The 24023-nt window shown below is 23.8% G+C and overlaps 1 protein-coding gene across 3 annotated transcripts in view; it reads right to left on the bottom strand.

Annotated features, from left to right (window-relative positions):
- Positions 1-24023, bottom strand: part of LOC129610922 (zwei Ig domain protein zig-8) — a 94538-nt gene that overhangs the window by 27141 nt on the left and 43374 nt on the right. For all 3 annotated transcript variants that reach the window (XM_055523741.1, XM_055523742.1, XM_055523740.1), the window contains exon 3: positions 22557-22724. In XM_055523741.1, coding sequence (XP_055379716.1) covers positions 22557-22724 — 168 coding nt within the window. The remainder of the gene's footprint in view (positions 1-22556; positions 22725-24023) is intronic.

The raw sequence follows: 24023 nt of genomic DNA on the forward strand, positions 1-24023 counted from the left end.
ATATTCACATAATACGGAATGGAATAAAACTAAAAATTAAAGCAATTTTATTAAAAAGGTAATATGTGCTTCGGTCTAATTTATATGGTTTGCTAACCACTGATTCAACTAACACAAGTCTTGCTTCATGTCACTTGTTCGATTTATTATTATTACAATCTATCAGAATTCCTGTCAGCACTATACATTATACTTATCCAAATCATTTTCAAATTCCAAGAGTTTAACGAGTCAAGTTGCAAGAGTCAACGAATAACGTACACGTTAATGGCATCTAAGGCACGGGCTACCCTATAAGTGTCATTGTACTTCAAATGTGTTATTATATTTGGATTGCAGAAAGCTGGTCAACAGATTCAATTGATTTGTTATTAACCACTGATTCATAAAACATAAATTTAAATTATTAAATTTTAATGTGGTAGAAAAGCTTCTTGTTTCTACAACAATATTATAGATTTTGGTTATACGTAAAATAAATAATTATTTTAAGGATACTTAATAAGTACTAAATTATTATTGGTGAAACATAATGAAATTTTCAATAAACATTTCAAAAAAATTCTGTTTATGTCATTTTCAAAAGATTAACATTTTGATATAATTGAAATCAGTTTAATTAATATAGAAAATTGATTGAATATTAAATTTAAGATACCCAAAAATTAGATTTTTACAAAAACTAAGACCTTATTGAATTAAAAAATGAAATTTCAATTTTATTTGTTTTGTAGAAACTTAAGTTAAATTTAAAGTAGACCAACTAACATTTTAGCTCTATATATAATTTTTTTTAACAACTACGTATTCAACTACCTTGTGATCCATTCATCCCAGCGATAGCATAAAAACTTCAACTCTTAGCTCGACTCTTATTTCGTTAGCAATGGCTTAACTAAATTTTCACAATTTAAAAAGAGCAAAAGAGTACTACAAGAATCGTCTTTAATTTGGATTGGATCAAATCAGGTGGTCGAATAACTGCCATACAACTCTTAAAATAATAAGGCCATATTTCGGGAACCGTATAGCTAAAGCTAATTTTGCATGAATGAATGCTACCATTATGAATACCATTATTCTATTTAAATTTGGTCGTAGATTTATAAGTTTTTGCATTATCTCTTCTACAATTCCATAAATAATTTTAGCATATTTCGGATACTATAAAGGGTATATTATTCAAATTTTAAAAAGCTTAAATAAGTGGAATTATAGGGCCATATTTAAAAATTTTAAGCCACTTATAGCTTAAATAAAATAATGACACACTACAGTTAAACAGTCTATACCATATTGAATTAACTGAATTTGCGTATACTATCAAGTAAATTAATATAGCGCGGAAACCACAGTACTACTTTTAAAATGTTATATAATTTTAATACCTTAATATATTTTTATTACTGAGCATTAATTTTTTAATAATTTTAATTACGTTTTAATTTTAAAACTTAATGCTCACAATATGTATGTAGTAGATATGTACAATAAATTTATAATTAAAATGTCAAGTGATATATACATATTATCTTGTACAATATGCTGCGGCGAAATAATTTTTGTAATAAATGTTTAATATACTTTACATAAGTTCAGTCATGAGGTTCGCAAAAGCAAAGTTAAGTCGAATGTATTTCTTATATGTCTCCGGACTCCGATATAATCCGATATAACAAGTTCTCTTTAATTATGAAAGCAATACGTTATTATTTTAAGATACATAAAGCCATACGTAATAATAATAAAGTATTTAAAATCTTATTAAGTTTCTATTAAAATTATCCTGAATATTTCAAATAGAGTTTTAAATAATTTTATTCTGAATACAATTATCTTTTAATTGCACAAAATTTAAAGGAAGAAATTTTATTAAAGTATTAATATATAGGATAAAAATAATATTAAAATAATTTTATAATCTCTAATGCAATATTTTCCTTTCTTGTCAATATGGGTGTGTGGGTAAAAATCAATTTAATGTATTTTCAATAATTTCTCAATCTGAAAATAATTTAATAGATTTTTTGATTGTCGTCATTATTATTGTTATGGCAATAAAAATTTATTTCTAAATATCTACATTTTAATTTTATTTTAAATTCTCTTGAAAAAATAATAAACTATGAAAATTTATTTGCCAATATCTCTATCAAAAAAATTTACGAAACAATTTCACATTTTTTTAGAATATAAAATTTTAAATTAAAAAAATAAAATTTTCCGGAATTCAGTAATGTTCAATGCAGAATAAAAAAGATATTATTGAACAAGTTAGTTTAAATAGTGCAATACAGTATACCTAATTTAGCATACGTAAGAAAATTAAATTGAAATTAATAGAAAGCAAAACTGAATCAACAAATAATAATAAAGATCAGATATGAATTAAGGGGCAGTTCATTTCATATACATATAGAAATATTAATTGATATAAAAATTAAGATAAAAATTTATTAGTAAAAATAACTATTGAAAAAGTAATTTCTAAGGTACAAATTAAGTGGGGTCAAACCAATGGTTTGTAAAGAAGCACTTTTCCCTGCAACAAATGAAAACTGCGTTTCTTAAAGCAATCTATACTACATTATTTAAATTAGTTTGATTGATATACAAAATTATATATAAAAGAATTGTATAAGTTCAGGATCAGCAAAGAACAAAATGGAAGGAGCAAATAATTCATTTAATTTTTCAAGAAAAATAATTATATTTTTTGATGACATGGAATTTATCTTGAGCATTCTGCATTTTTAAAAATTTGGAAAAGCTTGAGGCTTCGGAAATATAAGGTGCCGACAATTCAAATTTTACAAATTTCCAAAGACAATAACTTGAGAGAATATTTTTGGTTTCGTTACAATAAGTGATCAAAAAATAGCATTTTTAGAATTTTTAGGAGTTATAGCTTTCAGAGGGGGAAGATAAGTAAAATTTTTTTCCTTACTGAACTAAGTTTCTTGTAAAAGTCGATTTATATTAAAGGAGAAGCTATCAAAATCTTTAAAAAAAGACTGAATCAGATAGTTAATTATTTATGTATTTCAGTATAGCATACTAGACTCAAATCATTTTATGACTTCATGAAATAAAATAAATGACTTCGTAATGATTTGATTTTCTTGCTCGAAAATGGGGAGGCTTAAATGTATAAAAATATAGTACTATAGAATTTACAATGGATTGAATAGCTTCTCCAGGTCAATACGAATAACTCACAAAGATACTACGACGTTATATGCGAAATTAAACTTGAATATAGTGCATTTTAAGCACACAAAATAATAATTCCACTTCATCTCAAACCTCGGTTCTGTTTCACTTAAATATTAGCCATTAATATTTTTTTCCAATTTAAATCTTTAAATTTTATAATCCTTCTACATTATGTAAGTACAAAAATAATGCTTATTTCAATATTTTAAATCAATTTAACATATAAAATAAATATTTTATTTCTGTTTATTATTGAAACTTTATTAATTTGTTATTTAAAGACGTGTATACCTATAGTAAGCCCCAAAAGTGTAATCAATACCTTAAAAAGTTATTTTCAAAATGTGTATGCAAAATATTTTTAAATTTGCATTAATAATAAAAAATATAATATTGGTATACGTGTAAACTCTGTACATATTTAAAGAAATTCTGGATATTAAAATTAGAACGTCTATTCCCTTGAAACTTAAATCATTTATATTTTATTATGTGCACTTACATTATATGTTTATGTAAAATATTACATTTCTCGTTGATTTTTTATTTCTCTTCATTCTGAAATTTTCATTTCATATAACAGTATGGAATTAATTTTATATACTTATATATTTCAAGGATTTATATAAAATATTCATATATTTAATTTTAAACATTTACACTTTGAATACATTTAAAAGAAATCTGACAATTTCTGGTTGTTTTCACTATATAAAATTTTCAATATTTTTGCAGAGAACATGGAATTTATAAAATATTCACATGGTCAAATGAATAAAAATTTTATAAGCATTTCAAGAAATGGAAAAATCGAATAAAGGGATGTAGCTTGAGTGCGATTCATTGGTTATTTTGAAAGTAATATGGAACAATAAATTCTTTATGCTCACGATACATCTAATAGACTTTTATAGTTTTAGCGTATCTTGTAATGTAGTCAAGAACTTCATGTTAAAATTGCTTGACTTTATCAAGCATAAGTATTGTAAAATTGTGACAATATCTACCTTTTACGAACAAACCAGAAAAAATTGTCTATAGGTCAGTTAAAGTTTATTTAAATTTGATTTACTGCAATGACCATGCTAACTACTTTTTTAATTTTTCAAGACATATAATATTAAATATAAAGATCAAATTAAGGAAATTTAAATTAAGAATAAAAATTAAGTGAAGTTCTTCTTTTCACACAACCATGTGTATGCAAATCAAAAAATTCGTCATTTTAAAAAAAGATAAGCATTATTATTAAAAGTACAAGGTGCAGCGAGTCTTTTATAATTAAGCCCAAATAAAGCAAAATTTATCAGCATAAACCACAGTGTTTTAACACATTTTTTATTGAAACCTCCCCGAAGCATATCTTATCAAATAAAGCAATATTTAAATTTTGAATCACTCAAAGATTATTGAGCTTTTTTAAGAATTTTGACCAAATTTCATTCAAACTTATTAAAATGTTACAAACGAATTTAGCAAAAATATTATAGGAAAAGAATTCGAAACTTGTTGATGCATTACATAACATTTCTGTACGTATAGCATAAATTTTTATATTTCCACTTAAGTACGTATAAGCTATCTAAAATATATTTTGCTGTTTCAGGTTTAAATCAAAAAATTAAATAAATTTACCTACATATTTTATTTTTCATTGATATTTCTTTCTAAAGAATTCCGAATGTTTTATACACAAGGAAATGTTTTCCTATTTTTAATTTTGTTGAATATGCAAAAACCTTTGGCAAGGAAGTATACATAACATGCTTCTTGGAAGATGTTATAATTGTATAAAGGTAGTATAATTATGTTCTACTATATATACATAGTTGATGACTCAATCAATATAAGAAAAAAATCTTGGAAAATCTATGGGTCATATATGAACTCCAATTCATCTAGCTATGTGCTCATAGTATTAAATTTATTTATTTGTTTATATACTCGTATTATTTCTTTATATTTATTGTTGACATAATATAAAATTTTCTCATTAAATATCTGAGTGAGAACTAAGTTTAGATTTGTTATATTAAATGTATATATATATCGATTTAATATGCTTAAAATATTTTATAATAAAAATTTTCTTACATGAGTACAAATTGATCCGTTTAAAAAAAAACGCCATTTAATCAGAACTTGCTCTCAATCTTGCAATTAATTAAGAAAATAATTGAATGTATGCATTTAGATTTTTATACTACCTAAATTTTACATTTTTAATAATGATTAAAAAAAAATTGTCCATGTTTGGTCAGTAGAAATGGGCTAAAAATCATAACAAGTTAAACTCGAACTAGGTTACTTTTGCCTGAATAGGAACAAAAATATACAACATTTTTTCATCTCAATAGGAGATTGTAATTTAAAAAAATAGTCAAATATGTTCTAAAAATTGTATAACCCTAAATTTAATTTCCCGTGAGATATATTATTAGTAAAGAGAAAGTTCTTTGCTATATGCTAGCAGTAGCAGTATCGTCTATAAAAATAATAAAATTTTTGATGGCTTCTAATAATTTTCAAACCAGAATGTCGTTTTCTATGAAAAATATCGTTATAAAAAATAAAAACTGTCCTATTAATTTAAACATACGGGGTATAAGAAATATGAAATAAGTCTGCATAATTGCTTCTATCATGTGACGTACAGTGCAGTCGTACGGTCAAAATATTATACAATATCACACAAGGATAGTAAAAATCATATTATCAAATTTATTACCAATACTAATTGTGCAGTTTAAAAATGGCTCACTCTGTATTCAAACAAATTTTTGTTTCGAAAGAAAGTTTCAAAGATTATAAATTTTAAGAATATTTATGAGTATATCCTTGTGTATGTGTATATTACATTCTAACTTTATCAATTCTTATATTTTATATTTTTTAGAATTTATTTTTTTTTTCTGGAAAATGAAAAAAATATTATGCATATGAAGCACATGTATGTACAATAATTGTACAGTACCCACATGCATATAAATAAATATACATTTATACTACTAATACATCACCTGTACAAATAAATCGAAATGATATAAATTGCAGTTTGAGTTAGAACACTATTTGCTTAATAAATTCCTCTTCTTCTTCTTCTGATTTCTTATATTTAATGTACTCTTTTGTTATTATTATTTTTTTTTTATAATTTTTTTTGTTGTTAATCTCTAGTGAAAATATAAAAAAAAATTGTTCATATAGGACAAAAATTTCATTGAAAATAAGAATTGAAGCATAGGTATATAGGAAAAACTTTTTACACCTACATTTTTCCGATAGGATATGTTTAAAAGTGTGTTTGTATTTGTATGCAGGTGTACGTATTACATTACATTATATATGAGTAAACCAATAAAAATAAATTTGAAACTTTACAATTGTTTGTAAAGTAGCACTTTTCTCTTAAATTTTTAATTAAAATGTTTCAGTAATACCTATAGGAAAAAACACACCATAAAATAAAAATATTGCATACTTTTCGGAGAAGAAGCATAAAATAGAAAGAAGATTCAGTTAATAGTCGAATTTAATGGATAAATGCGTGAATTAAGAGGAACAATTATATTAGTTGATTGAAGAACACGACCGTAAGCAATTTGCTTCAATGGAAATTCGAAAAGTTGCAGTTTCACAAACATAAGAGAGCCTCTAAATTTATTAATTTCCTGAGACCATAACTTGAAAGAAGAGCGAAGTGGAAAAAGTTTTCTTCTAACAAAATAAATTATTTATCACTAATTTTGTGGACTATTTCATATTTGTAATATTTGACTTTACTAATTCGCGATAATAGAAACAAGTTATTAAAACAAAATTGCGGTTTTAATTGTATTTTTAGGACTTTGAGGGCCTATAACTTTAAGAGAGGTAGAGGTACGTAAAAAATATCGAAAGGAATAAATTTCTCGCAAAAATTTAGACAGACGAACGGAGTACAGCTAATCACCTGTTCTTTTTTCAATTTTATTTAAAAAGTTCTTAAAAAATATTCTAGTATGGGAAGTAAGCAAAACTGAAAAAGCAAAGAAAACACAAAGAGAAAATAAAAGACAAAAATGAAATAAAAGGAAAAACAAAATAGAAAATTTATTACTAAAATATTGTTAAAATAAGAAATATAGAAAAAAAAGGAAAAGTCAAGAAAATGGAAAAATTATTTTAGAAATTGAATCTTACAAGAAAATTTATTCAAATTAAATTGAATTCTAAAAGTAGAACATGATCAGATGAATTTTATTTTATTCTTAATTTATAATAGAATAGGTACTAGAACAATGTTTTTTTTTGTTTGGTTTCAGTTTATAGTTCAATTTGTTTATTTATAATTTTTTATATGTACTTTCATACCGATGTTATAAGTGTTGTTAATTTTTTACAATTATTTATTACAGACCTTGTTTTATAAGAACTTATAATTGAGGCACTGTTTCTACAGCCCTTTAAAGTTTACGGTTTAAATGAAGTTCATTTAAAGCTCACTTTTTTCCTGGATTAGTTTCTTTTTTTGGTCTGTTTGATTCGGTTCATTTTAACCGGCTTTACTTTATTCTCAAATTAGAGTAATTTAACTAAACTAGAACTAGATATTGTAATTTTATTTGGTTTATACATTGATTTTCGCATTTTAGATCACAATACTGAACTGAAATTCGTCAATTTACACAAATTCAGTTTTTAATTTTTAATTATTAATTTTTTTTATGTAGCAGTATAATTATTTCTAACAGGAATTCAATTTTATTAGAAATATTTTTAATATTTTAATTTCAATCCTTTTATTTATTTTACATTTTATATTGTACTCTTAATAGTTTAAGAAAATTCATATTATGGATAAAATATTTAATATGATGTTCATGACGCAAAGACGCACATGCTTTTGATAGCAAAAATTTCATACATTTTGTGGTTTTGTATATGGATCAAAGATACGTGATTGATTGTAAAAGAGGTGGATATGGACCAAAATTATCTCTCAAATTCTCAAAAACTAAGAGAGCTAAGGGACGTGGATAAGATAGAAAGAAAGGTCGAGTTCGAAAACCCCAGAAAGTTCCTAAGGTTAAAAAATCTCAAAATGGCGTATGGATTCAAATAGCATAATGAGAAAAAACTGCTTAATTACGGGCCTCTGCCACGTGATTCAATTTTTGATTAATGATTTTCATGTTCGGAGAAATTGTACTATGCAAATTAAATATTTAAATTTTTTGTTATAGAAAATCGTGTATTCAATTATTTCTTACTACACATTTATTACATCCATGTAATTTTCAATGTTTTTTATTCGAGTGCTAGTTTCTTATTGAGAGATATAAAATTCATGGGGGAAAATTGAAAAGCATAAGTTTTTCAAAACTATTTACGTTAAAAATATTTAATATTTAAACTTTTACTCAGTATATATTATTAGTTAAAATTATGAATTTAAAGAAAATGAATTTGGTAATTAGAATTGCCAATCATAAAATGCCGATTTTGAAATAAATATAATAAATTAAAATACTTTTATGAAACAACAAAACAATTCAATAAAATTTAAATAAAAATACTATTTTTAAGTCAAGATCTTTAATGAATTATTGAAACTTAATTTAAAGAATTTTCGAGAAAAGCATCCCAAGCTTATTTGAGGCTGTTTAGGTACATTAATTTTCGTATACACATTTTGATTTTTCAAACAATAACAAGAATGAATTGTGACACACTTTTGATAACTAATACCGCCACCCACATATTTCGCATATAAGTACTGCCTTTATCAGTCACGAGAAAAATCTCAAAATTAAAAATTTTACATACTACTTTGTAGTAAATGTAAAAATAAAATGTCACTTTTACACTTATCTTTTTATAATATTATGAGAAAAAAGAAAATCACAATACACTAAAATTAATAACCTTCTTTCTCTGTTAGGTTCAGGACGTTTCAATCCTTTTCTTCTTACTATATACAAACATTTTACAAGAATCCAAAGTAGTTTATTTCAATTACAGATCTACGTCATAATATTTATTCTTCTTCAGAAATGAGAAGATTAAATTTGATAATAAAATCTACAAATGCATATTTTTTATGTATGTATATAACTATGAATGTATGAATATTCTTTTAATATGTACTCGTATATTCATTACTTTTGATTCATATAATGATTATCTTGAAGAATATTTGAAATTCTCATAAATTATACAAGTTTGTCCTTCATTAAAGCAATTATTTACATTTCCTTTTAATGATTATAATAATATTATATATACATTTTCAAGATTATTACAAATGCAATAATATTATTTTACTTCATATACATAATAACGTTCTGTAGGTAAATACCTACACCAGTATAGGTATAATTAACACATTTTTAAGTGGGTATCATACATATAATAATTATGTAAATATATTTTGTGGCCGTGTATGTTACCTACGTTTTTTTTTGTTCCAAGAATGCATTAATAAATTTTTTAAATATAATTTTGTTCGTATAAAAATTTATAATATAGGAATAATAATGTACGATATTGACGTATGTGTTGTAAAAATAATATCGCTGGTAACCTTAACTACAACAGTATTTAAGTGCTTGAATATATAATAAAACTTCGTATATCGCAATCTTGTTCATGATATGGAACTTATAAAATATACTGAAATTATAATATTTTTATTTATATGAAAATATTTGAAGAAATTTATAATGCAATTTCAATTTACAATTATTTTATTGCATACTTTTAGGGAAGTTATTATTAAATTTGGGTACAATTTAAATGAAAATGATTTTGTTACCTTGATTATCATTCATTTTGATCTACAATAAACTTTATTGTAAATCTTCTAATAACATGTGCATATAATTTGTGCACACAGTAATATTTTATGTTTGTTAGTTTGCATTGGGGCAAGTGTGAAAGTATTTTACAGTTTTACAGTGACGTAAAAAATTAGGATATTTATAAAATTATGTTTTCAGTAAGAGACTGTGATTGCAAAAAATTCAAAAATTTCTCTTTAACAAGCCTTGAATAATTATTAATTAATTCATATTACGAGTTTAATAATTTTCAGTTAACTTAAAAGTTTCATGAGAAAAGAATTTTATGAGAAAACCCTCTATTTCACAAATTGAACAAATTTTAATTTATTACAAACTCTTCAAAATGTAAACGAAAAACATCTTGAAAATAATAAAAAATTGTTAAAACTTTTTCCTCGTAATGCAATTACAAAAACTTCCATAACTAAATTAGGGTTTATTAAATGACCGGAATATGTATCTAATAATAATGATGAACCGGAATAATCTAATTGAAAAATTTCAAGAAAGAAATTGAAACTTACACAAACATTTTTTTGAAATGAAAATTATATTTTTAGAAACTGTTGTAAGAAAGCAAAAGCTATTGCGAAAAAAGAAAAGCTGTTATATTCCGAAATATTTAAAAATTTTTTGAAAAAAGTGTGAAATTTATTAAGGCGAAATTATGCTAATTTACAGGTATAATTCTATTGAAAATGAGACCCTTTGTGAAAATGTGGTGAAACCAGTTTTAGAAAACGCACTGCCGTACACTCAATTTCCATGTTGATCCGGTTCTATTTTCGGTATAGTTAGGTTTGAAGCGACATTAATTGTTCACACATTACAATTTTTTTTTTGTTAAATAGAAATACCTAGTATTAAAAGCCTTTAAATTTCACCATTTTCAATTCCAAAATAAAAAAATAATTTTTTTTAATTAATAAAACTATATTTTTTCAACATAACCATAACATGTAAAAATAAAATATATAAATTATAATATTTATAATTCAAATTGAATATTAATTTTATACTTTTATTATTCAATCAATCGCAAATTGTAAATAAATTACACGGAAAAATATAATTTCCCTATGGTATGGCGTCTTTTAATTCAATATGCAATGCGAAAAATCTCACTATGATAAAAGTAACTAAAATATTATCGCGGTATGAAAATCTTGCTTTTATATTAAATATAAATTTAATTTGAATAATTTCATATAGGTATCGATTATTTTGGGAATGTGTAAAAGATACTTGTACATTTAAGGTTTCTATACTATATTCCCATATGAGTTCAGATTTAAAAATTGTTTTTGTTATGAATACCATAAATTATAATCGTATATACAAATTTTAATAAATTTAAATTACAAAGTGCAGATATAAAAGGGATTTAGTTTTTATTGTAACATTGAACGAAAAATATACGCAAATTATTGAAATATTTTAATGTCTTAAAGGAATAAATTAAATACAAGATTGTGTGGTTTTTTCTATTAATTTAATTAAAATGAAATAATGACTATAAATTTAAATTTTGTCTTTATCTCAGTTATGTAACATAAAGCCATTAATCGATTTTTAGCATGCTTATTTTATTCAAAATTCATTTACAGCCTTGGTTTAGCAATTAAACATGGTTTAAATTTATTTTCAAATAACATAGACTTGAAACTTTAATTTACGAAACACACAAGTCACTCTCTTCTAGGAAAATTTACTAAGCAGGAGCTAATGAAACTACTTCGGTTAAAGGACTAAAATTTTGTACGAACAATATAATTAGATCAATAGGGCTAGGACAAAACTTTTTCCATAGGGAAAAATTTAATTTAAAATCTATTGATTTCTCTCAAGAATTCTTTGGATTTTCTTTTATTAACGAGACACAATTTAAACAAAGCAATATTAGAAGTCAATAAGCCCTTTTCCCTCCTATAACATCAATTTTCAAGTTGAACAATTGTAGTAATTTTTGTTTTTGATTGAATTTACAATTTATAATATTTTGTTTTGACTCCTGAATCTTAATGCACAAAATACTTTTGTTCACTCCAAATATTTAAAATTAAGTTATATTTTTCTTTGTTGTTCACAGAATGCAATAAATATTCGATTAGCCCAAATTTTTATATCTTACGTAATATTTATAATAAAAAACACCTTAAAATTTTGAAATTGAAATTAAATTGAAAGACGTGTACGTATTATATACTAACATAATACTTAGAAGGCCTTCGTATACGAATTATATACAAATACTTTCATATTTATTTCGTATCTATTTGAATATCTGCCCCACTGTTCTATATAAAATATATCTTATATCATATTTGTATAACTTTGAAATAAATTTATAATAAATAATTTCACTCATAATAATAAAGTATGTAAATCATTTTCTTTTTCAACTCATTTGATATTCCATTTAATATTGTATAAATGAATCGCAAACTCTAAAATTTGCTCTTAAGTAGAAATCGTATAATATGTATTATATACAAATTTTGTTTTCTAAATATTTGCAAAAATACGTTCCTAAACTCTCATAACACAATAGATTTTCAATTCTTCTTTTCAAAAATTATTTTAATCTTTGTATTAGTAAAAACACAATACGTTTTTATGGTTATATAAGTGAAAGCAATAACATAGGGATGCGAATGTTTTGGTGTGTTTAGATGTTCATATAAAATATATATATATGTGTATTTTATGTATATAGAACTAGCAATATGTTTTGTTAATATTTATTTGATCTTTTATGGGAAACTTTTGCAATATTAAAATATTATACGAGGTACATTATTCAAATAAATTCCCCTTTCATGCTTGAATTATTATGAATATTAACCTCGAAGTTTTACTACGAGATTATACACTTATTTTTGTATAGTTATTTCTATTAAAACCATTCACAACACTTAAAATATTTTTAGTAGAAGCACATTTTTGAAATAATTATGACTAGATCGCATATACTTATATATAAATACATATATATATGTAGACTGTTTTCTTGAAGAAAGCTTAGAAAATATTTTGATATATAATATTAAAATTGTCTGTTTGGCCCTTGTGTAGCAAAATATTTATACTGTTTTAAAGTAAATGTCAAATATTTTTCGGAAAATGCAACATACTCTCAACGAAATGCACAAAAATTAGGTTTGTGTGAGAATACTAACATTATTCTAATTTATTGTAATTCGAAAGTCTAGAAGATTGTCAAAAAGAAAGCCAAATATGGTCAGATTGTCAAAAAGAAAGCCATTCTTATGTTTTATCTCCAAGTAATTCGAAAATTCAAAATATTGTTTTACAGTTCTCTAATCTTTAAAATACCTGAATGTATTGTTATGTGAATGATGTAAAAGAATTAATCATTTAAGTTCAAATTATTTAAAAAATGTGAAGGAATAATATTACTTAATAAAATAATATTATTATTTAAAATAAGCTGTTAAACTGAAGCTCTTAATCGAATCTTGTGTTTATTTAATAGACTAGATTGCCTTTAGTTAAATAAGGTTTTGTAATGCAATCAATAAAATTCTATAAATTGTTTAATTATCAAATATCTATTTATAATTTTCAATTAAACTAATATTTTCCAGAAAAGTAGAAAATTTCGTTTCTTAAATATTAATCAATAGAAAAATAAAGAAAAAAAACTTTAAAATTATAGGAAAATCATTGCCGAGCACAAAAAATCTTCTAAACTTTGAAATGGAATCATTTTTGTATTTAATAGTAAGGTTTTGCAATAGAGTATATTCCGTAGGTTTTGCATAACCAAATTCGAATTAACTCCCATAATTTGTTTTTTATAAATCATTTTTACATTTTGAGTTCTTTTTGAATTTCTTAAATTCTTAATGTATCTAAGAGCTTCAGAAGATCGGTACTCGTATTATCTAGAAATAAACAACACTGTCCCAAGTTGCAGTATTTAGTTTTGTGCTTATTTTTTTAATAACTTCATAATGAAATGCATTTAGGACTTTAGAAAGGTGAGAATAAGTCAGTATAAAAAAAATTCAAAGACGATTTCAAATAAAAAGAAAAAGTGCATACATGCAGGCAACAAATTAACGTTTTTATAGCTACTTTCAAATTATGAAAAGATGAGCACTTTTCAAAAATTCTAAATTCAAATATTCAATTTAAACTGCCTGCTATTACAAAAAAATTACTTGTTTTCTAGTACATAAAAAATCCATGTTATATGCTAGTATTATAAAAGTTTTTAGAGAAAGTTATTGGAAAAAGCGAAATGAAATTATAAAAATTGGTTTTAATAATTTTTTTCTTTTCATTGTGTTTTCGAAATACAAAAACTCGTAGTTAAAAAATAGTAGTTAAGGAAAAAACGATTAGATCAGTAATTGAATTGTTTTAATGTTGTTCTAAAGTGAAATGAAAAAATATCCTTCCGAAGTGTTTTTCTCTCTATGCAATAAACTTGCAAAGCTATATTAGAGCTGTACATAATGTTAACCTTCATATGCAAGTGCATACATAAAATGAATGTAAACAATAAACTTTGAAATATTAAGGATGTTTTTTAGGATTAAACTGTATACATAAATAGAAAATATAATAAAGAAGTAGTTCATAACCTTTATTTGCTTAATGAGAACTCGTTTAATTTCTTCAACATAATTTTTGAATGAATTTCTTTATGCTTTTAATTGCAAAATTCGTATGCTTTGCATTAATAATAAATCATTGCAATATAGTGTAATTATTGTGGTCTGCAATCAATTGTTTTAGTGTATTTATAAGTCACTGCGGCCATTAAAATTAAGTATAGCAATCCTTTATAAAACAAATAACTTTTAGATTCGTGGTTAACTTCCATTTGCTTAAAAAGCTAATCAATAAAATTCATTTTGAATATCCTTTTTAGATCTTAAGGATATTTGTAATTTTAATTTTCAAATAAGCTTAGGCTTTATTGTGAACATGTTGTTTTATGACAAAAAAAAGTACTAAAATATTTCAATAATAAAGTTCTTATCCATCGAGAACTTCATGCATGATCTAAACGTTCTTCAAACGTTATATCTTCCTTACGGCACGTAAATTTTACATAAGACCACTAGAAATAGTGTTTATAAAAGGCTACAATTTGTCATATTGTGTTTTGCTGCATTATTTCATGTTCTTAAAGTCTTATAGGAAGTTCAAATTTAAGCACTATTAAAAATATTGTTTGCTTTATGTTCCTTGTATGTGAAGGTCTGCAAAATTGCGGGCCTAGAATTGAAATTTAAAAAATTGCGTTAATGCCAACGTTGTTTGCCTGTGTTCCATTTCATTCTCTGTGCTTTTACATCTAATAATAAAATCATTAGGTTGACATTCAACGCGACTAAAATTTTCCCAACTTTTATCATGTTTTCTTGCAATTCGTCAGCGTTTTTTTGTAAACTTTCGCTAACGTTTTCGGATACTTAAAGATCTATAAAATTTTAGATAATTATAAAGAAAAAATAAAAGGAAACAATAAAAATAATAATAAACTAAATTTGCGAGGTTCATTTGAAAATATTATCGCTTTTCAATCTACTTCCTTTGATATAGACAGCTTCCCAAAATTAAATGATTTTTATGGTAAATCATGTTAACGATTGCATTTTTTAAATTGTTGTATAATATTAAGTGGAAATTTCCATTTTTTGCCTTCTCGGTTTCTTTTTTATAAAAACATAATGTCTTCCTTTTGCATTATAACAAATCTCGATTAAGTTATCATTCAATTGACGGCTTTTAAGATTAAAGCCTCGAATACATTTTATTTTTTTCCCAACTTACAAGCAATAAAAGCAGTAAAAAAAGGCACAATATCGCTAACATTTTTACGATTTAGTACTTTATTACGAGATTCGTTTGGAATAATTTTCTTTTATGATTTCTGATTCAATGAAACTGATAAGAATGATCGTCTCTTCTGTACCTTCTTATATCAGAAATAGATTTATTGATTATCCTGACATTTTTTTTTTCTTAAATTTCAACAAATAAAATGTAAAAGAAAAAACGGATGTGGATTATAAGAATTTGTAAGAAAATTCTTTAAATTTTCATATTGTAATTGACAAATAACATTGAGGTTAAAAGTATATAAAAAGCTAATGGTAAATAATAAAAGAAGCGACAGGTATGATAAAAAGGATATTTAATAATATACATTTGATTTCCTTAAAAAAAAAGTTGCTATTTATCTAGAATTTTGCAGACACTGTCACCTAATCCTGACAGAAAGCAAAAAAGACAACACAAAAAATGAAAATAACAAATAAGCAAAGAAGAAAACTGAAGTGATAAAGGAATTTAGTAGAATTATTTTGAATTTGTTTTTGCCTCTCCTTTTTTCACCTTTTCTTCATTTGTATTTTGATAAAGCTTTAAAAAGCTACTAAAAAAATCAAAAACCTTGTAAAAAATACTTATAGAAAGAGAAAAAAGGATATTATCTAGCATTTTTAAAAGAATACAATGCTTAAATGAGGAAAGTAGGTTTACACATACGCAAAAAATTTAAATTTTGCTAACATATATTTTAAGAGCCCCTGAAAAATAGTATGTTGATTCCTTTTCACTAGCTCATAAAAGCGAGTAATAATTTGCAATATACAATAATATTATAATTTATTACACTAAGAGAAATAATGGTCCTGAATGTAAAAAAATATATCGGCATTGAAAATTTTTAGGGTATAACTAAACCTTGTATGCAATTGATACAAAACTATGACGCATTCAAAACTGAATTACAAACGAATTCATAATATATCGGAAATTTGATTTAATACTACGCAACCGAATCAAAATAATTCGGAACATACCTGAAATGGAACAAAAACTTTGCATTGCGCACCTAAGAGAAAACAGAATATGAATGTTTGGTTGCAATGAATGTTTGAATGCAATGAATGTTTTTTGGTGTTTAAGGGAGGGCCTGCACAGGTTTATTGCGAATAAAATACATTAGAAAATTTGTTAACTTGGAGAGAGCACTATATTTTAACCATACTTTTTGTATGCTTTCAATCTAAAAAAAAACAATTTTATGGGCATAGCATAATTAATGCATTTTACTTCTATTCCAAAAATAATTTTTAAATTTGTACTTCAGAAAATTCGTAGAATAAATAAGTACAGCCCTGCAACTCTAAAAATTTTCCCATTTGTTCTTTTAAAATAAACATAAAAAAAATCCGCTTTATTTACGTTTCATTTCTAAATAAATTTTCTTTATCAGAAGAAACACAAAAAAAAAAATTAAAAAGTTAAATTATCAAAATTTATTGTAAAGGAAATTTGTTTTAAAAATTATCCTTCTTAAAAAAAAATACTGGTAGTATCGCCATTGTTATTAAAATGTAAAAACAAAAAAAAATTTTGAACATGGGGCAAGGGAATTGTTATTTATTGTTTTATTTTGTTCTTAATTCTAATTAAAGAGAAAGTGTTTCCGATAATAATTTAATTTAAAAAAAAAACCATAACAAAACTCAAATTTTTTCCAAAATGTATTCAAGTTAACGGTGTTGAACACTTTTATTTCCTGCTTAAAGTTTCTTTTGTTATGTTTTAAAAAATATTTTTTTTTTGTACTTTTAATGTCTTCTTGTTTGGTGTGGTAGGGTGGGTACCTCCCAAATAAGAAAAATATAACAAATATTTTAATGAATATTTATGCGAAATAATTGCCGTTATGGTGGAATGAGTGATAACAAAGACAACAAACACTTCTATTAGCATAAAATATAAAATTTTATAATTTCAAAACTGGCTGTTAAATTTAAAACATTTTTTCTTTATTTTAATACCTAAATATTACAAAAGTACTTTCACCTCGGAAGCTACTTTTATACTTTTTGGGACCAGAGTTATTATGTTTGCAATAACAAGCAATCAGGTTCGAAAAATCATCAGGAAACGCTAATTATCAATAATATCCTTGAAATGTTACTTCGCCAATTTTGTTATACTCGTAAACTAATAATTAATTAGTTAGAAAAATTCTGCATAATTTTAGTTATATTAAGCAAGTGTTAGAATAATCTGATTCGAAAATGATTTATTCTTATTTCATTATTCTTAATATTAAATGCAAGCATTTCATTTTATAAAAATAAAATTTTTTATTCTACTGTAAAAAAAAACTATAGAAAATAAAATCTAATTTTCCTGTGAATTTCATTTTAATTTTTAAAAATTCAATGAATCGCAATAAAGCAAGGATTTGGAAAGAAACCAAAATATGTTTTTAAATATTTATAATATTAATTAAGAAAAAATTAAGTAATCTTTTAAATTATTAATATCTAATACATAACATTACAAATGGATTACAAGGATCAAACGATTCTTTAAAAATAAAATAAGAAATTAAATGTAGAAAAATGTAGAGCAAAAATTTTTCGATTACAAAAAATTTCTAGAAATTAAAAGAATTTAAATTGACACCCATACAAACAATAATATTTTCTTCTATTTAATTTTAAATCATGTATAAATTTTCTTTGAAATGGACAAGTCATTTACATACCACGCTATAAGTATATAAAGGGAAATTTAATAAAATCAAAGCATAAAACCAACCATAATATTGGGTGCTTACATCATCATTTTGAATAGGCCATATAATATTCATTATTGTATACACCATTTTATATGTATTACAGAATTGGAAAAAAGGGTATTATACAAAAGGATACTTCATTATCCTTTTATTTTTCTTCTGTATAACTTTGCATCGAAATACTCTTTTGAAAACTTTTCCATATATAATTCTCTTATAGTGTACACAACAAAAATAACTCTTTTTTTTCTCTTGTTCTTTGCTGTCCTCTAAAATAAAGGAAAAAAAATTTAAGACAAATAATGATTTTTAAGAAAATTACGAAAAAACAAAAAAATAAAAGAAAATTAAAATACTTATAAGCTTTTTAGATCTTAAAGAAAATATTCGCTGGGGAATAACACCATTTTATATACGGAATAAAACTGTTAAAAAAATAACAATAAGAGAATGAAAAAAATATATACAAAATGAGGTTCTCTGTAAGAATTACTTCGCACATTTTAATTAAAATACACACAGCGGTGGTAATTAAATACGCAGGATTATTATTATAAAAACAGAAATAAAAAAAATCCTTTTGAACTTATATTATATAATATGTACTGATTTTCTTTGTTACTGTTGTTGTTGTCTTTTTCAAAATGAAAGAAAAAAATGAACTGGACTTTAAAAAAAAAATTAAAGTTTCAATGATTAATTGCTTTTGTAAAGATTCTTTCATTTTTCTAACCATAATATTATAAGAGTCATTCTTTATACGAAGAGTTGAATTGCTCTGAAAAAAATATTCTTACATTAAGGTTTCAGTACTATCACATAAGTATTCGCCATCATTAAAAACAGAAAAAACAAAATTAGAAAATTAAAAGTTTTACTTAATTTTATTCCATTATTTTATTTAGTTTTTGTTTTCCTCAAATCCCTTGTTCTATCTAAACTCATTCAAACACACTCATACGCAAATAATGTATTCAACGACTCTTTTAGGTACAACAAAGTTAAAAGTATGAAATCTTAAAACTTTTCTTTTACTTTTTCTTTTACTCTTCTTAGTTTTTGTTGCTTTTGCAAGAGAAACTTATACTGTGGATTGTGGATTGTGGATAAAAGTAGAAAATTTTTGTAATTATGATATGCGGTTATGTAACAAAAGAAAGCAGGAAAAAAGAAAGATTTATTTAGACTTTTAATTTTGGTTTTCATTCTCCCATATAGTTTTTTTAGCGGGTTTTTTTTGCTTCTGTTTTTCTTTGTTTCTTTTTAAATATAAAAGGGTAAATGAAAAGGATAAGTGAAAATTTAAGAAATTATAAGGGTGAAAAACTATTTTTTTTTCTTGGAAATAAATTTCAAATAGGTGAAAGGGAGAAGGAAAAATTTAAATTATGAAAGAAAAAATTAAAAAATAGAAAAAGTTTTCAGTTTATTGTGTATGTGTGTGTATGTGTTTTTGAAGTTAATATAATAATTAAAAGTTTTCCAATTAAAATCCGAAAAGGAATGAAAATGTTATTAATTTAAAAGCTTAACATTCAATTAGCATGAGACAAATTAATAAAATTTTTTATGCAGAAATAAAAAAAAAGTAAAATATATGAGTCAAAAATTATTGAAATTTACATAATATTATGTACATTGTGTATATATAAATGTGGTGTTAGTATATGTTAGGTACATAATATATAATATCATTAACGATAATATGCTGATGATATAATATTAAGTCGTTAAATTATAAACTTGTGAAAATTCTTAGTGCAAGAAAACTCTTATGCATTTGACATCGCATAAAAAATTTTTTTAAAAAATGACTTATTTGTTGCTATATTATTTCAATCAAATGCAATTTCTAAATTTTCTCAAACATAAGACAGATTACTAAGTATACTTTTCTTCTCTATACTTAAAAAAATAGAAATTTTCACAGTAAACAAAATGTTACAATGCAGAATTTTTCTCTATATATATTATATATAACGATATACTGTGTTCATAAAAATGCCATACATATTAATGTTAGGCTAAAGAATATTAATCCTTTAAAATACACCATCTTTTTGCTTATTTTTGAAGCAATTTTTCTCTTAGATCGCAAATTTGAATGAATTTCTAACTTGAGCCGCCTAAAAATTTTGATAACTTTTTTAACATCCTAAAAATGAACACAAAAAAAAACTGCTAATGAATAAATCTGAAATCAAATAGTCTACACTAAAATAATAAACCTGAAAATAAGATATTGTAAAAATTTATAAACGACAAACGATATTAGAGCTCAAAAAAATATATCTAATTTCGTGTATCATCACGTGTTTCACAATATCAATTGCTCCGCTTTTTTGAATAAATTTATAACAAATTCGAACACTCATATTTTTAAATGAGTTTATATTCGAACACTTTTATTGTATTATCACTCAAGTCGAAGCGTCATCCGTTAACCGAATGTTGGGATTAAAAAATTTACTATTTAAAATTGTATTCAACTTTAGAAAGCTACCCAATATTGCCGCTACATCAAATTAATGACATCCTCTAATTGAATGTCAATATCATGACCTAAAACCATCAAGAAAATTAAAACATTCCAAAGAACATTGTTTGTTTTTAATTAAATTTTTAACTTGTGACTTGGTCGCAACTTGTTCGACAATTTTGCTACCCAAAATTTTACAAGTTTTTCAATTATTACTTTCAGTTTTTCAAAATTTTTTTCATATAATATTTTTGTTCGATAAAAATTTTAAGGATCATCTAAGAAATAAATTATTGCCAAAAATATTAAAAGTGTGTATATGAAATGACAAAAAATTCTGGCAAAACATTGAAGAAATACCTATAAAAATGAAACCGTTATACTACAATATTATAATAGCAATGATGAGATTCTAAATTATTTATAAGATTCTCATAACATTTCAATATCCTTTCAAAATATTATTTATATAATAAATACATGAAATATTATTTTCTCGATAGGTTTTGATATCTCCAATCAAATATCCTTTTATTTAGTAATTTTCTAAACTAATTTTACATTCGAATAACAATATTTTATACATACATATAATACGGAATATGTACACAGGACAAATTATATTATAACCAATAGTATGTTAATACACAAATAGGCAGAAATTTACCAATATAACTAAATATTTAAGGAAGTATATAAGGTGTCTCAAACTTCACAGCAAGTACGTGGTATAACTTGAAAATAAGGATAAATTATATTTATTAGGGCACCTTATTTAATTAAGTAATTATTAAGATTAAAATGGATGCTTCAAATAAATTTATGAAATATTTTAAAAACATTTTCTTTTTATGTAAACCGGAAATAATCTTAATTTACATTTCAATAGGTCAGGAATTGTGACATTTTGTAAAATATATTAATCGAAATTATTTGTTTACATGTGTGTATGTAGTTTTAAACACGTGTTCATGAAAAAAATATTCGTCAGTGATGATTTATCTTTTTATGAAATTTCCAAATGAAAAAATTTCTAGATGAAAAACACAAAAAAAATACAAGTAAATTTTTTGTTTTTCCTCAAAAAAAAAAATTTATCTTACCCAATCTTTTTTCTTCGTTTTGTTTTTTAAGGACGAAAAAAGGACATATTTTCTTAATACTGTGAAATTCATTTATAATAAAAAATGATAAAAATTTCATTGTTCTATAATATGCATAATAATAAAATATGATATGAAACATGGCACAATAAAAGGGATTTATTCCTTGACATGTGGAATAATATACAAGAAAATTTTTTACAAAAAAAAAACACCAAAATAATAACACTGTAAAAATGATTTTTATTGCGAAAATATTATGTATGTATCCCGTACTTTATCTATATAAATAACATAACAACATATATGTATGCATATAAAAGTAAGTATAGCAAAAAAGGTCTTACCTGACATTCATACATTCCATGATCTCGTCTTTGTACAAATTTAATTTGTAATGTCCATGTATTTGATCCTGGCGTATGTAATATCGCAAACCGTTCATCATTTGTATACATTTGAGCTCCTGATGATAATATATGCCAATCTCGTCTTCTTATCCAGGATATCTGATTCTGATGTGATTGAAAAGGATTTTTAATAAGAAATAAAATAAAATTAGAAAATAAAAAAAAAAGAAGAAGAAAAAGCAGAAAAAAAATTATGAAAAAAAATTGAATATTTCCTTAACAAAATATTTTTATATAACAAGTATATTATTTTATGTCTTCATTGTTATACTTGTGTATATAAGTTTGTTAATATAATAATATAGTCCTATACTACAGAAATATATGTAGATAGCTATTTTATTCTTAAATAATATACTGAAATGTTTATTGATGGTCCCAAACAGAACAATGATAACTAAGATCTCTTTAATTATTACTTATAGTTGTTCAATTTGAATTAAAATCTATGTCTATAAAATTAGATTTTTTGGAACTTATGAACTTTTTTACTACATTATTTTTAATATTATGCACCTTGCATATACTCTCGTTTCAACGACTTTAAAGACATTATGCCGAAATTTTTAAAATTTTATAGTTTTCTGAAGATTTTTTCTATTTTCTGAAATTTTTTTCAATTAAAATTATTAGAAAATTTTTGAAATTATAAATATTTCTGAAATTTGAACGCACTTGCTATAGTTGAAGAAAATTCAAGGAAAAATTTTTTCTTTAGTTACTGGAAGTTTTTCATTCATTTATGAATTTTTGCCAAGATTGGTTTCGTTAATAATTTATGAAATTTTTTCATTTAAGTTTAAAATTTTCCAAAAATTCGTCAAAAAAATTCATACAGCAATATTATTATATTTTTAAATTTTTTGAACATTTTCCAGTTAAATGAGACTATTATAGTGATAGTTAACATTCCGTCAATTTTATTTTAATTACAATTTGAATTACAACTAATTACCCAGAGCTTTTCTTGCCGAAAAGAAGCTACTATTATTACAAAAATTTTAGTTGTTAATCTATTTACAATATTGTTCAATTTTGAATTAATATACTGGACCAAATTTTAAAATATTTTCTTATACGTATTAGTTACCATGTCATTCAATGGGGTCATCATAAACATTTTCATAATATATGCAATATATGAGTATGTATAATGAAAAAAAATAAAAGAGAAGAAGTAATAATCGTTATCAAGCTACTCATATTCTTTTTAAAGAATGTTATTATTATTATGTATTATTGTGTGAAAAACTTTTATCTATTTAATCATCTAAGAAGAACAATATTAGGACAAGGTAGGTATATTACTACAACAGAAAAAGAAATAATATGTAAGTGGAATTTATGAAGGAAAAAAGAAAATTAGGAATTTGTTGTATAACTACATTAACATTCTTATGTAAA

The sequence above is a fragment of the Condylostylus longicornis genome, unplaced genomic scaffold (genome assembly GCF_029603195.1).
Source record: "Condylostylus longicornis isolate FDR11 unplaced genomic scaffold, ASM2960319v2 ptg000048l, whole genome shotgun sequence".
Classification (NCBI taxonomy): Eukaryota; Metazoa; Arthropoda; class Insecta; order Diptera; family Dolichopodidae; genus Condylostylus; species Condylostylus longicornis.